The sequence below is a fragment of the Wolffia australiana genome, chromosome 1, assembly GCF_029677425.1.
Source record: "Wolffia australiana isolate 7733 chromosome 1, ASM2967742v1".
Classification (NCBI taxonomy): domain Eukaryota; kingdom Viridiplantae; phylum Streptophyta; class Magnoliopsida; order Alismatales; family Araceae; genus Wolffia; species Wolffia australiana.
Window position 1 is genome coordinate 28,738,842 of NC_135835.1, and position 14,421 is coordinate 28,753,262.

Genomic DNA, 14,421 nt, shown 5'->3' on the forward strand with positions numbered 1-14,421 from the left:
CTAGATCAGATTCCTGTCATTCAAGTGCACTTAATTCCGCATCTTTACTGAGTTGTGCTATGAGCAATCCCAAGGGTGTACAAACACGAATTATATTGCCTTACATTTAGTAAAACCGTATTTTCGTTTTCCTTCTTCCCTTTTCCCCCAAAAGTTCTGTTAATGCCTTCTTTTATTATCCTATTTCAATTTATTTATCTATTTATGTCTTCCCTCCACAATTTCTCTCCCTAATATATTTGACCTCTCTTCAGTTTCTCTCCCCATAATTCTTTCACTATCCTCAATTTATTTTCGTCATCTCTTCTTTGTATTCTACTTCTCCCATTCTCTCCTGTATTTCCAATGATCTTTCATCCCACCCTTTTTTCCCTGTGTTTTTTTCACGTCATCTAACTTTAATTTTTCTTTTCCGGCAGTTCCACCTTTTATCTTCTCTCTTACATGGCTTCGTCTTCCCTCACACTCCTGTCATAATTTCTGAAGTTCTACCTTTGATCTCTTCCCTTTACCCATTTTAATTTTCGTCCTCTAGCACTATCCTTTCTCCTCTATGATCTCAGAACTTGTGAATGAAAACCAGAACAAAGCAGGACAAAGAGATCTGATGCACAAACAAAGAAATATCAACAGTTATGCATCGCATCATAAGCCTGATACGCATAATCCATCAGGAATATCTGTAGCTGTTTCCATAGTATTGATGCAAGTACTCTTGGGCGTGCGCAGAATTTACAAGCCGATAAGATAGTGGAAGATTTTATTATCAGAGTAGTATTTCACAGTTCTAAAAGAATGAATATTTAAAAGAGGCAACCCAACGTAAATACCGGATGGAAAGGTGAATCATTTCTTGATGGAAGGAAAACATATCTTTACCGAAAATCGTGACATAGACATGCCAACACATGAAGAAGAAGAAATAAAAATATATAAAGGAGAATGGCAATTGCCTCTTTTCCTCTCATGGGAAAGTTGTGGGATAATAGTATCTGACATATTAGACCGAGACACGCAACTCATAAGAATCATCCTCAATTCCCAGTGGTAGATAAAAAGAGCCAACACTATTCTTGAGGAATAATAATCAAATATTACGCTCATAAGAGAACAACGTAATAGAGACAGATGCAAAATTAGGCCACGCCAATGGCTCCATCAGAATATACTCTCCTAGCGAAAAGAAGGATCTTACATTACTCTATCTGAGATGTCATAAAAGACCATAGTGTCAGGGATAGGAGGGCTGCCATTGAGGTTTAGGGCTCAGAATTAAGAGAGAAGGAATTTTTGTTACTTTCTGCGTGAGAATTCATCAAGGACCAGAATATCAGGGATAGGACGCCACCATTGAGCTGTCTCAGCAACATGAGACCCAGGGCATTTCCATGGAGGCACAAGGATGATGATCTTCTGCAGGTGGTAACGAGGAGTGATGCACAGAAAGGCAAGGAGTTGCTGCTATCTTCTCCGTAACTGTGCTTGAGCACAGTTCTGGACAATCCAGGGTTCTGAATTCCTCCTATGGCTTTAGGATCTTATTATCACAATGAATCAAACATGGAGTCAACTAACCACTAATTGAGAAAAAAATCAATGGAGATGATTCTGAGATATATGTGAATATACATCCAGTGTTTTTCCAGCAGCTACCTGTCGAATCTGTCGAGGCGGCGGCGGCGGAGCTCTTCCAACGAGATGCCAGAAGGTTGCACCGGCGTGCTGTGGGTGGAGAATGCATGGCCAGGGCGCTCAGTGCTGCACATCTCGCAGATATTGTTCCACGCCGAGTTGTTGTAGGTGCAGGCAGGGCACCGCCAGATACCGCTGGAGATACCCCTACTCCCAGGTCTGTTGCTGCCCACGTAGTTTCCTCTGCCGGAAGTACCGGGGCGGCGGCGGAGGAACCTGCGCACGAGACGAAAAGGCCACGAGAAGACAGTGGCGGCACCACCGAAGATTGCTGATAGAGGATCAGAACCCCGGCCGATGCTGCCTCGCAGTCGGAGGTACAGCATCCCAGCCAGAATTCCCCCAAGGTGCCCAAGAAAGGAGACGCCGGGGACGAAGAGCTGGATCAGGACGAGCTCCATCCAGGCAGCATACCGTGTCGGGACAAGAATTCCATGAACATAGGTGAAGTTGTCTGAGAATTGGGAATTCAGCACCACCTTCAGGCCAAAGAGCACGCCAGAAAACCCAACTGCATACTCATAGTAGTAGGCTGTCTCGTGCTCGAAGAAGACGAGCAGACCCTTGGCAAGGAGCAGCGTGATCCCCTGCGACAACGCGAGGATCGTCGCCACCATCCCCGCAAACTCCAGACTCCCCATGAAGTTCTCCAATTGAACTCCTTTCCACAACAGGGACATCATGTTGTACACGAGGTGCGACTCGCCCATGTGATACAGAGGCGACAGGAAGAACCGCTTAAGGTCGCGGTTCTGTTCTATAAAGAAGACATCCTCAGTCAGAAACTGGACAAAACACAGATCAAAGGACGGGAAGGAAAGATGGGTCTTATCCAGGAGAAGATTTACCACGATTTAAGCTACGGCTAAATTCAAAAAAGGTGAGAGAGGAGCAGCAGCTTAACTGAGAGCATGAAAGATGCGAAATTCCGGATCCGAAGTTGAGTTCGACTTCACACGTATTTACGACATCAGATACCCTGTTGGGTTATAATCTATAACCTACACGGCTATACCCTAGTCTGCTCATTACTGAGAGAATGCATAAAATATCCAGGAGAAGGTTTACCACATGTTAAGCTACTGATGAGAAAAGATTCGAAATTTCTTGTTCCGAAGTTGAGTTCGATTTCACACGGTTTTTACGACATCAGATGACACGTCGGGTAATAATCGGAATAGAGAATTGATACCCAACAATTTTGTTGACAACCGGGAGAATACATAAAATATCGCATCAAAAACAGCAAAATTGTGCCTGATGAATCTCAAAGGAGGTCAACGATGCGAGCCATGGGTAAGCTGGGAGGAAAGACGAGAGGAAAAGACCGAACCTTGAAGACGAGGTAGGGATTGAACCAGACTTGGTCAAGGTCCGGGAGAAGGCGGTCGAGCAGCGGCGGCCACCGGAGGAAGAAGAGGACGTTGGCCAGGAGGAGCGCCGCTGTCACCGGCGGCTTCGAGTCCGAGCGAATGTATTCGCTCAGCGCCTGCAGCACGAGTATCGGCAGCATCCTCCCCCGCGATAACCCCGCTCCCATCGCTTCCCCCTCTTCCACCCCACTAACTCCCAAAGCTCAAACCCCTCCCTGCAGTGTCTCTATATATACACGCGTGTGGCTTGATCAGGCTACGTGTCCTACGATGATCCTAGCCGTCTGTTCTCCATCGGACGGTTGGCTGCCGTTTAGAGGGGCAAGAAACCTCGCGGCCTCAATTTGATGCTGACGTGGCGGCGAAAGGTAGCCATGATTGCATGATAAATTGAAAACTCATAGAATATATGGTTTGACTTCCAAGGCAGATAAGAATAGTAACCATGTAAATTGTTTTAATAATTAGGGATGGACGGTTGACGGCTTTAATGGACGAGGTGGGGGACTGAATTGCCGTCCGTTCAGTCATCTGTTCATCCATTTGCATTTTGTTACTGGTCCCGTTCTGTCATTCATCAGTGACGAAGACATGATTCCCTCCCTCTCTCATGCTCTCTTGCTCTCTTTCCCTCTCACTCTCTCGCACTCTCAAACCAGGCACCTATAGGCCATAGCTTCTGCCAATGCTGTGCTGCCTCTCACTCTCACTCTCCCTTTCCCAATTGTCTTGTTCTCTCTTTCCCTCCCCCATTTTCAGTCATCAGTCATCCATCTCGAATGACTGATGATGGAAATCACTTCCTACAGTGATCTCAGATAGTTGACATGATGATTAATATTGGAACCACCTCTTTGGCCGAGAACGGATGACGAAGGCCAAGGAAGTGGGCGTATTTGCCGAGGCGGTCCACCACGACCAGGATGGTGTCGAGGCCGTTTGACTTGGGCAGGCCTTCCACAAAGTCCATAGAAATGTCTTCCCGAATATGTGAAGGGGTGGGTAGAAGTTGGAGGAGCCCGACCGGAGCGAGGTTTGACGCCTTGTTCTGTTGGCAAATGTGGCAGCCATCAACGAATTGCTTGATGTGGCGCTTCATTCCCTGCCAAAAGAATTGTGGATGAATGCGTTTGTATGTCTTGAGAAAACCGCCATGGCCCCCAGTGGCCGTGGAGTGGAACTCTCGTAGGATGGCCACAACAAGGGTCGAAGACTTGGGAAGGACCACCCTACCATCATAAAGTAACGTCTGATTTGAGATGGTAAAGTGCGGTGGGGAGGCTTGACCTGTTTTGATGGTGTTGGGGTCTTCCAAAACCTCCCGGCGGATGGCCGGTAACTCTCCCCAATGAGACCATGATATGGCCCCAAGAGCGAGGTCCTCGTGGGAGGGAAGACGGGACAGGGCATTCGTGGCGATGTTGAAGCGACCGATACTATAGATCTTGTGTGGCAAAAATCTCCGATTATTTTGAATAGAATGAAATTAGAGTATCTTGGATCCTGAATTTACATAATTATAAAATTATCCTTGCTATTATTAGAATCATACGAGTGAGAGACTTTATGATACTATGTCATGATTGGCTAATTGAAAACATTTTTTTCAGCTTTTCAAAATGGATCAAAATGATTAGGGTTTTTATTTTTCATTGTTAGCTTTTAAGTTCAATCAATAAAAAGTATTAAGACCTTTTCGCACAGAAATAGTTTAGCTAGAGACCAGTAAAGATCATCTCCACATGGTATGTAAAAATTTAAAACTCTTACGGAATATGAGATAGTGGGATGAGTGGCATGGAGAGGTGGGAACGTGATAGCAAATATCTAATATTATTAATATTAAGGGTAGAAACTAGGAGATGATCAAGAAGGGAGAGAGAGAGAGAGAGTGAGTGAGGATGAAGTGGAGACATAATGATGGATGAAGGTGGATAAAGAGATAAGGTGGGACGATGATTCAAAATGATGATGTGTTTTAGAGGCAATCAAGATAATAGAATGTGATGTATTGGTTTGGATTAGATGGACCTCACCTAATGATGATGAAGACCAGAGAATGTAAGGTAATCCCACTTTCATCCTTACAATTAGGGTTTCCATTCACTCTTATCTCCGTGTACTCTTGTTTACAATTACACATACTCCTAGGCAAAATCATTTCGAGACTACACAATTTTCCCTGGGGAAATGGCCTTCAAATACATACAGATCTTAGTTTCTTCATCCTCCTACTTCATTTATCTTTTAATTTGAACTCGATTGTGATATGTGAATGCCTAATATTTCTAGAAACATATGTACGATTTGACTTCAAAGGCATTGCTGATGATAATATAAGACACAAGTATTTTTTAATCTTTTTTATACTCAATTTTCAAGAAGGTTACTTCAAGTTGATACATATTTTTAAAGGGAGCACAAAAAAGGAAATATAAGACAAAAAAAAGGAAACTAAAACTACGTTTACATTCACTTTATATATTGTGATTTGGAAATGTGATCTGATAAGAGTTTCAATTAGGTTTTTAAAATATATTTTTAGTGGTATTGTTGCTTCATAAATATAGAGCAATTCTTCGTAAACCAGAAATACTGAACCAATATTGCTGAGGTGTAGTTATTTAATATTTTGTGAATTAAACTAAAATTCCTGATTGTTTACGATTTCTAAGATAAAAAATCTAGTTATTCAATATTTTATGAATTAAACTAAAATTCCTGATTGTTTACGATTTCTAAGATAAAAAATCTATGTGATTCAACTGAAATAACTGGGAGTTTTAATTTCTAAGACACTACCATTTTAAAAACCATTTCTCGGTCTGTAGCACCTCATGTGTATGAATGGGAGCTAAACTATGGGCCAGCGTTTGAATAAAGCAACACACATGCGCAATCGAATAGAAGAAAATAAATATCCCAGGAGGAGATCTATACTCAGAAAAATAAAATGATAATTAGAAGGATAACATAGAATCTAAATGTATGAATGTGTACATATCATAAGGTTATGATATTCAGAGACATGACGTGTAACAAATAATGCGTCGACATATCATTTAGAGATAATTGGTAGAAAAGGATATAACTGTAGAATATTTAACCACCACTAAGTATAACTAGAATCAATATAGAAATCCACCAAACAAAATCAAGGGATATTGGACTTTTAAGGACAGCAACTGGATCGGTTTGCATCAGATCTAATGAATATTTTTTATCAATCGAACAACCCTGAACATCCCTGATCGAATGATCATCATTTGATTGATCTAACAAATCAGATGCTGGATAGCAATGGATCAATAGATCATGTCCGATCAAGAAGGCTGATTGACAAAATGCGACGATCAGATTGATCGAATTGATCAGATCGATTGTAATGGGCCGATTGGACCCTTCGGGCACTGCCACTTGCCAAGCCCGATCCAACCTTCACGGAAAATTTCCAAAATGCAGAAAGGCACATAAGTTCCTGAATGAAATTCAGACAGTTCAGGGGAGAGTGAGGCCCTTTTTCCTGTGAAAATTTCAGAGCGTGCTTCTCGTACCCGTCAAATATTTTCAAGGTAATTATATGATTACAGAAACTATGAAAGACTGCCCTTACCTTCAATAGTGGGTTTTGAAAACGTTTTCTTCATCGGACTAGGACCCGCCTTCTCGATTGTTGATTTTTATTTGTTTTCCACCAGTCTCCACCGTACTTGGACCTGATCGATTGAGATAAGAAGTTGCGTCTTAAGGGAATTTCATCATCCATCACAGAACTTCAACTGAACAATTGGGAGACTTATTCATTAAAAATTTGATGATTGTATCTCTGTGTTATTCAAATGTGTTGTGAGCTATGCTAGTGAGATTCCAGTTCGCTCCTAGTAGGAGTTCTAAGCATTCATGGTTTGATGGAACCTTTGGGATTCATGTCCATCCAAATACTAACAACCCTTACATGTTCTACATTTCTGAGTTTGTTTGGTTTGGTGGAATACATGGGGTCATAGATTCCGGCATTAGCCAGGTCTCCACATATCATGTTCTGAAGCATGTCCCAAAGTTTTATGATTCATTTGTTAGGCCACACTAGTACCCAGATCCAGATTTGTGCGTGTCATACATGCGAAGGCCCCATGATGATCTTGTCTGTATCGTTCCAAGTTTATCGGATCTTCCCTGAGGTCAATATATACTCTAAAACTTTTGGCATAATAACAACCCTTAGCAATTGGAAGCAAAATCAGCTAAAAAATGAGCTTAACTGATAGTAAAAAATACTAAGCCAACCCATCCATCATCACAGTATCCAAAACACAGAAGGGTAATTCCCCTAATCATTTTCCGCATACTACAATTTCAGAATATAAAGGAATCTACTGACAAATCCTAAAAGTACTTTCGTCAATGACATGAGCTCTTCAAAGCACAAATAACACGCGAGATTTTTCTTTGAAGAGCCGCCATGAAATAAACTCCGATTATAGTTTATGCTCTCCATACACCCTCTGCCTAATAAATCGTGCCGCATACGGATGGTATGATCCTTGTGTGGCAGATGAAAATTATTTCACTCAAGTTTTGATCGCATGCATGATAGAATAAAATTTGCGTCAACAGGTTATCAAGGTTTATTTGGCTTGAAGGGAACTATGTGATGTGTGTGTACCGTATCCAAACATCATATGTATTTATATTTCATAAGAAATTGGGAAGGAAACAGATAACACATAAGAAGAGTCAAAAGTAATTGCTCAAACTCATATAATATCTTACCTCACAAAGAATATATTGCGGGATGAGCAACTGAATAAAGGAAACAAAATATTACCTCTGCTAATAAATAAAATAAATAAAAGATCCCCGTAGACCTCAAATTGACATACGGCTTTCACAACGAAAAGTTATGATATATCCATTGAACAACATTACGCTATATAAGAAATCAATCAGACGCTGACTTTGTTGAATAGCGATAAATTTTCATCTCGACGATTGATCAACGGTGAATTCATCAGAATTGTACATCTGCACGGGCAAGCCAAATATACCAGACAGATCGACGCATAGCAAAAAAATGGCTGCATGACTGATCGGACTGGTAAAAGGTCTACAGCCGATGATCAACTAGAAACAATGTGCGAGTGCAAACTACCATCAGGTTATCACGCAGGCCGCAGGCTCCGAGCAGGGGTTCGTCCATCAATGGTTGTCGAGGGCAAGGTCACGCCAGGTATCCGTCTCCACCTGCTGGCTCTCAGGACCTGCGCCTTCCAGCGATCAAACTAAGCATAAGCAATTTGTTTTTAAAAAATGAAGAAACGACGATCTCCGCGGTGATAAAAGAAGGATCGGATTTCCTCGAACACCCAATTGGCAATGAAATTTGGTAGCAGGAGAAATTAAGCGACGTACTTTGGTCCTCGGCGTCTTCGACTCGGAGGGCCACTCCGGCGGGCAGCGGAATCTCTGCAAATGATAATAGGGAATCGCAACAAGATTAAACACAAAAAAAGGAAAGCGAGAGCTTCAGAGAGCCGCAAGTCACCATCGTGGGGCAGGGTGTCGCGCATCCACTCCTCGTCCAGTATGTCCAGCAAAATCCCCAAGCTCAGCAGCTCCGCCGCGGCCCCCGACATCTCACCAACTCTCTCGTTCTTTCTCTTTCACTCTCGGGCCGAGGACCTGTAATATTAATTCGAGGATCACCGTCGGATCACCGTCGGCTCGTATTGGACGGCCGCCATGGGTCGCCCTCCTCTTTCCTTCTTGGCGAAGGTAAGCACAAATAACTAATTATTGCCCACATGGAGAAGGCGGAGAAAGAATGGGGAAGAATTAGGGCAGGTCGTCGGGCGAGGAAGAGGAAGAGGATGGGGGTGCTGTCGAACAAGGTGGATCGCCTCGAGCTGAAGCCCGGCGACCACATCTACTCGTGGAGGAGTGGTTACGTCTACGCCCACCACGGTCGTCCGCCTCCCCCTCTTCCTCCTGCAGCGGCGGAAGGGCCTAACCAATTTCTTCCTTGAAATTGAAATTTTCTTCTCCTCCGAGGGGGCGCCTCGATTGATGAATTCTTCCCACAGGGATCTACACGGGGGACGGCGAGGTGATACACTTCACGCGCGGGGGCGGCCAGGAGATGGGCACGGGCACGGTCCTGGACCGGCTCCTGGCGAGCTCCATGCCGCCGCCGCGCGCCGCCGCGTGCGAGAGCTGCGGGGACCAGAGCGCGGCGGAGGGGGTCGTCGCCTCGTGCCTGGACTGCTTCCTGGCGGGGGGGGACCTCTACCTCTTCCTCTACGCCGCCTCGCCGGCCTTGTTCCTGGCCAAGGTCCGGGGCGGGACCTGCACGCTGGCCGCGGCGGACCCCGCCGAGGAGGTGCTCCACCGGGCGAGGTTCCTCCTGGCGCGGGGGTTCGGCGCGTACGACCTGTTCCGCAACAACTGCGAGGACTTCGCCATGTACTGCAAGACGGGGCTGCTGGTGACCACGGGCTACGGCGTGGGCCGGAGCGGGCAGTGGGGCTGCGTCGTGTCCGCCGCCAGCGCCGTCGCCGGGTCGCCGCTCCGCTTCCTCACCACCGGCGCCGCCGGCCTCTCCCTCATCACCGGCGGTATCTACTGCCTCAACCGCGTCGTCTCCGACATCGGCGTCCGCCGCGACGTCGTCAAGCTCCCCGTCGAGGACCTCGTCTCCACTCACCTGCGCCCCCGTCAAATCCCCGCCGTCATCAACTGAACCCCTCCCCCGTGAAATCTCAAGTCTCCCTCCCTTCCTCATCTGGCGGCGACTTTCAAATTGCGACTTGTATGCTTCTTCTTTCTTCTTCTCGAGGCATTTATACTATTTATAAGCTGGGCACGAAAGGCAAACAATACGCGCAGCAATCGAAAAAATAAGGCGAAAAAGAAAAGGTGGCGGGTGCATATCAATCAGCCTAGGTCGAATCTAACATATCAAAACCGAGTTCGGCGGCCATGGCGGCGCCGGCGAGCGCAGGAAGGTCCCAGCCCGATGAAGAGCCGGCGACGGAGCGTACCTTCGTCCTCCTCCCCCCCCCCTTTCCTTCGGATATTTTATCATGTTCGCTTGCTCAATCTCCTGCTCCCGAGACGAGGGGGGAAGCCCAGAAGTCGCCTGGCCCGGTGCCGGTCGCGCCGCTCAGAAGCCGCCGCCTCCGTAGCGGCTTCCTCTGTCCCTGCTGCGGAGCCCCCCTCCGGCGTCAGAAAACAAGCGAAATAGAAATGTGATCACAGAGATGGATAATGTCATCACCTGCCGCCGCTTCCCCTGCCTCCGAACGGCGGCGGTCGGCTGCCCCCGCGCCGGCCGCTGCTGCCACCGATCAACCAATCATCGCCGCCGCCGCCGCCGCTGCTGCCGCCGCCGCGGGGCTTCTTGGACCAGCTGTCGCCGCCGCCCGATCTCGAGCCGGAGCGTCCGCGTCGGAAGCCGTCGTCGTCGTCGCCGCCGCGGCCGCCCCAGCCTCGGGAGCCGCCGCCACTGCCGCCGCCCCTAGACGAGCCCCGGCTGTCTCTCCCGCCCCGCCGGCTCGAGAACCGGCCGTAGTTGTCGCTCGCGGGAGCGTCGTCTTGGAGGGTCGGCATCTGCCTCGCAAGGAAGAGGCCAGAAATTTAAGATTTTCCAAACTAATCTCTTCAGTTAAATCAGAAGAAAGAGCGCTGCTTTTTACCTTGGTGACCTTGGCGAGGGTGTTGCCGGGGGGCAGCTGCTTGCTCAGCAGATCCCTGGCCATCTCCTCCGGCAGATCGAACACAGCGGCTTGCACCTGCGAATCGAGCGGGGGTAAGGGACGGACGACGGAAAACCCAGATGAGGAAGAAGCCCAGAGAGATCTGTGGGTATGTATGTTACGGACCTTGTCGTCGGCGACCATGTAGATCTTCCCGACCTCGTCGGCAGCGGCGGAGGAGACGTCGGAGAGGAAGCCGGTGACCGACCTCGGCGAGAAGTAGCCTCCTCTGGAGTGCCCGGGGTCGCGGGTCAGCTGCAGCGTCACCCATCCCTGCGAAACGAGGTCGTCACTCGTCAGAGGGAAAGAGAAGGGGGGAGAGAGAGAGAGAGAGAGAGAGAGAGAGAGAGAGGGGGAGATGGGGACGATGCCTGCTCGTGGCTGATGAGAGAGCGGGCAGAGGGAGGGCGGGAGAAGCCGCTGAGATGGGCGAGCGCGGCGGCGAGGGCGGTGGCGCCGCGGTCCTGCAGCAGCCTCTCGGCGGAGGGGAGGAAGAACTTGATGGACTCGTCGTGGACGCCCTCGAGCGTGGCGGCGACCTGCTCGGCGGAGGACTCGAGCACGTCCTGCATGACGGGCGGGCTGATGAACTCGAAGCGGCAGCCGACGTCGCGCTCGAGCGACTTGATGGTGCGGCGCTGGCTGCCGGTGAACATGAGGATGGCCGTGCCCTCCTTGCCGGCGCGGCCCGTCCGGCCGGAGCGGTGCACGAAGGTCTCGGGGTCGTTGGGCAGCTCGAAGTGGATGATGAGGTCGACGTTGGGGATGTCGAGGCCGCGCGCGGCCACGTCGGTGGCGACGAGGACGGTGAACTTGCCGGCGCGGAAGTTGTTGAGGGTCCTCTCCCGCTGGTACTGCGAGATGTCTCCGTGCAGCGCCTCCGACGTGATGCTGTTCGTCAGCGCCGTCGACACCTCGTCCGCGTCCCTCTTCGTCTGCGTGAACACGATCGTCTTCCCGCCCTTGGCGTACACCGTGATCAGGTCGCTCAGGATGGTCCGCTTCGACGTCGACGTCGTCGGCACCGCGAACAGCTTGATCCCCTCCGCCAGCTTCTCCTCCTCGTCTCCCACCTGGTGCAACCACAACAACAACAACAAGAAGATGAAATCTTGCCCCAAATCCTAGGGGGGCCTCACTCACTCGCTCACTCGCTCACTCACCAGGTCGATGGTGAGAGGGTTGTTGAGGTACTTGCGGGCGAGCTTGCGGACCCAGCCGGGCATGGTGGCGGAGAAGAGCATGCTCTGGCGCTGCTGAGGGAGCTGGTCGAGGATGACCTCGACGTCCTCCTCGAAGCCGACGGCGAGCATCTGGTCGGCCTCGTCGAGGACGAGGTACTGCACCTCGCCGAGCTTGAGGGTGCTGCTGTTGACCAGGTCGATGATGCGGCCGGGCGTGCCGACGACGACGTCGACGCCGCGCGAGATGGCGTTCTGCTGGAGGTTGTAGGAGACGCCGCCGTAGACGCACACCGTGCTCAGGTAGGGCGCCGACTCCTTGATCTCCTTCTCCACCTGCTTCGCCAGCTCCCGCGTCGGCGCCAGCACCAGCAGCCGCGCCACCCTCTTCGACCTCCTGCAACCCCCCCAACACACACACCCAGTCACGCACACACACACGCACATTAAAAGAAGAAGAAGAAGAAGAAGAAGAAGAAGAAGAAGAAGAAATGGATGGATATATGCGCACGGAGATTGAGACAGATGCAGACTATAGATATAGAGACATAGCAGAGATGTAGACTAGATTAGAGATAGGCATGGACATACTAGAGATGGATAGAGTGATAAAATAGATTTCGATGGAGATGGAATAGCTATAGAGATAGAAGAGAGAGAAGAAATTTAGATGAAGATGGAGATGGAGTAGATATAGAGATAAAAGAGAGAGGAGAGATTTAGATGGAGATGGAGATGGAATAGATATATAGATAGAAGAGATAGAGATGGAAATAAACATAGATAGAGGAGATAGATGAGATAGATATGGAAATACATATTGATAGAGATAGATATGGAAATAGATATTGATAGAGATTCTTTTAAAAAAAAGAGAGAGAGATGAGAATAGCTATAGAGATAGGGATAGAGGAGATGGAATAGATATAGCGATAAGGATTGAAGAGATGGTAATAGAATAGAGATTGAAGAGAAAAAGATATATGAAATAGATGTAAAGATAGATGACATAGAAGTGATAGAGATAGAGATAGATGAGATAGAAGAGATGGAGATAGATATAGATGATATAGAAGAGACGGAGATAGAGATAGATGAGATAGATATAGAGATAGAGATAGAGATAGAGATAGAGATAGATGAGATAGACATAGATATAGACATTGAAGAGAAAGAGATAGAGATAGATATAGGCATAGAAGAGAAAGATAGAGATAGATATGGACATATAGGAGAAAAAGATAGACATGGACATAGACATAGAGATACACATAATCATAGGCATAGACATAGAAATAGGAAGAGATAGATATAGACAAAGAGATACATATAAAGATTTAGATAAACACAGAGGAAGAGGATATAGAAGAGAGAGATATATAAAGAGACAAACAGAGAAAGAGAGACAGATATAGAGATGTAGAGGAGTAGAGATAGCGATAGACATTTTTAGAGAGAGAAATAGGCATATAAGAGATAGAGATGGAGAGAGAAATAGGGATAGGGCTAGAGATAGGGAAAGAGAAACAGAGAGAGATAGAGAGAGTGGAGGCTTAAGGCAAACCTGGAGAAACTGCCTCCGTCTTCATCGAGGGTGAGCTTCTTGATGATGGGAATTCCAAAGGCGAGGGTCTTCCCCGTGCCAGTCTTGGCCCGAGCGATGATATCTCGGCCCTCTAGCGCGGGCTCCAAGACGGCCCTCTAGATTCAACCCACAGAAATACCACAAATCAGCGAAACCCTAGAAAAAAATTTTCATCTTCCATCACATCCACCTCGCCCTCAGCGAACACCAACCTGAATGGGGAAGAGGCGGTTTATCCCGCGCTTGTGGAGAGAATCCACCAGCTGCTGCGGCAGGCCGAGGCTGGAGATGGCGAGCTCGTCGGAACTCGCGGCCTGTGCCTCCAAAGCATACCCCTCCTCCTCCTCCTCCGCGTCCTCGTCATCCTCAAATTCGAGGCCCTCGTGGTCGTCCTCCTCCTCCGAGTCGCTCGACCTCGCGACGGAGCGGCCATGGAAGCCCTTGAAGGCCTCCTCGCTGAGCACCGAGTTGGGCGTGGCGATGGCCGCGGCGACGAGCGCCCGGCCCTTTCTGGCGGTCCTGGCGAAGCAGCAAGTCGGCGGGGCCGTGGGCGCAGCCGCCGCGGCGCGGGCGAGGGCCCTCTCGGTGGGCGCGGACTGGAGCAGAGAGGAGACTCCCACGACGGACGACATGGCCTCCGACTCGGGCTCGGAGGAAGGGGGAGGAGAGAGGCGAGCGAGGGTTTAGGGGGACGAGCAGAAGAAGAGGAGAAGTGGATGAGGAAGGAGAAGAGGAAGAAGATACTTGATAAGGCTCGCCAGCCTTGGCCTTTTGTGTGGCCTCCAAAATATCCACCTCGCCCCCTTCCCCTGCCTCAACCCTTCTTATTGGGCCTC

General features: G+C 48.5%; 4 protein-coding genes across 12 annotated transcripts; 1 reads left to right on the forward strand and 3 right to left on the reverse strand.

Annotated features, from left to right (window-relative positions):
* Window positions 1-1,174: 1,174 nt before the first annotated feature.
* On the reverse strand, window positions 1,175-3,276 carry RBL14 (RHOMBOID-like protein 14). 2 transcript variants are annotated; one of them, XM_078588399.1, is made up of 3 exons: window positions 3,026-3,276; window positions 1,654-2,444; window positions 1,175-1,537 (listed from the first exon to the last, which is right to left on the reverse strand). In XM_078588399.1, exons 1-3 carry the CDS (start codon window positions 3,230-3,232, stop codon window positions 1,531-1,533), a joined length of 1,005 nt encoding a protein of 334 aa, XP_078444525.1. In that variant the 5' UTR covers window positions 3,233-3,276; the 3' UTR covers window positions 1,175-1,530. The 2 variants fall into 2 exon arrangements, with proteins under 2 accessions (XP_078444525.1, XP_078444533.1); XM_078588407.1 differs by having other exon boundaries at window positions 1,654-2,449; window positions 3,026-3,167.
* A 2,824-nt stretch (window positions 3,277-6,100) lies between these two features.
* BNS (bonsai) lies at window positions 6,101-8,867 on the reverse strand. 7 transcript variants are annotated; one of them, XR_013584152.1, is made up of 5 exons: window positions 8,611-8,867; window positions 8,478-8,531; window positions 8,218-8,326; window positions 6,679-6,781; window positions 6,101-6,588 (listed from the first exon to the last, which is right to left on the reverse strand). XR_013584152.1 is itself a non-coding variant. In XM_078588454.1 (4 exons), the coding sequence occupies exons 1-3, from the start codon at window positions 8,699-8,701 to the stop codon at window positions 8,265-8,267; spliced, it is 213 nt and encodes a 70-aa protein (XP_078444580.1). In that variant the 5' UTR covers window positions 8,702-8,867; the 3' UTR covers window positions 6,596-6,781; window positions 8,218-8,264. The 7 variants fall into 7 exon arrangements, 3 of the variants coding, with proteins under 3 accessions (XP_078444580.1, XP_078444593.1, XP_078444569.1); XR_013584142.1 differs by having other exon boundaries at window positions 6,135-6,588; window positions 8,218-8,332; XR_013584146.1 differs by having other exon boundaries at window positions 6,154-6,543; window positions 8,218-8,332.
* On the forward strand, window positions 8,864-9,919 carry LOC144713755 (protein LEAD-SENSITIVE 1-like). The gene is made up of 2 exons (XM_078588435.1): window positions 8,864-9,029; window positions 9,149-9,919. The coding sequence occupies exons 1-2, from the start codon at window positions 8,870-8,872 to the stop codon at window positions 9,802-9,804; spliced, it is 816 nt and encodes a 271-aa protein (XP_078444561.1). The 5' UTR covers window positions 8,864-8,869; the 3' UTR covers window positions 9,805-9,919.
* Window positions 9,920-9,969: 50 nt separating this feature from the next.
* Window positions 9,970-14,328, reverse strand: EMB1138 (DEAD box RNA helicase (RH3)). 2 transcript variants are annotated; one of them, XM_078588424.1, is made up of 8 exons: window positions 13,798-14,328; window positions 13,565-13,701; window positions 11,983-12,397; window positions 11,191-11,892; window positions 10,946-11,092; window positions 10,760-10,855; window positions 10,342-10,673; window positions 9,970-10,264 (listed from the first exon to the last, which is right to left on the reverse strand). In XM_078588424.1, exons 1-8 carry the CDS (start codon window positions 14,215-14,217, stop codon window positions 10,228-10,230), a joined length of 2,286 nt encoding a protein of 761 aa, XP_078444550.1. In that variant the 5' UTR covers window positions 14,218-14,328; the 3' UTR covers window positions 9,970-10,227. The 2 variants fall into 2 exon arrangements, with proteins under 2 accessions (XP_078444550.1, XP_078444545.1); XM_078588419.1 differs by having other exon boundaries at window positions 9,970-10,267; window positions 13,798-14,327.
* Window positions 14,329-14,421: the final 93 nt, after the last annotated feature.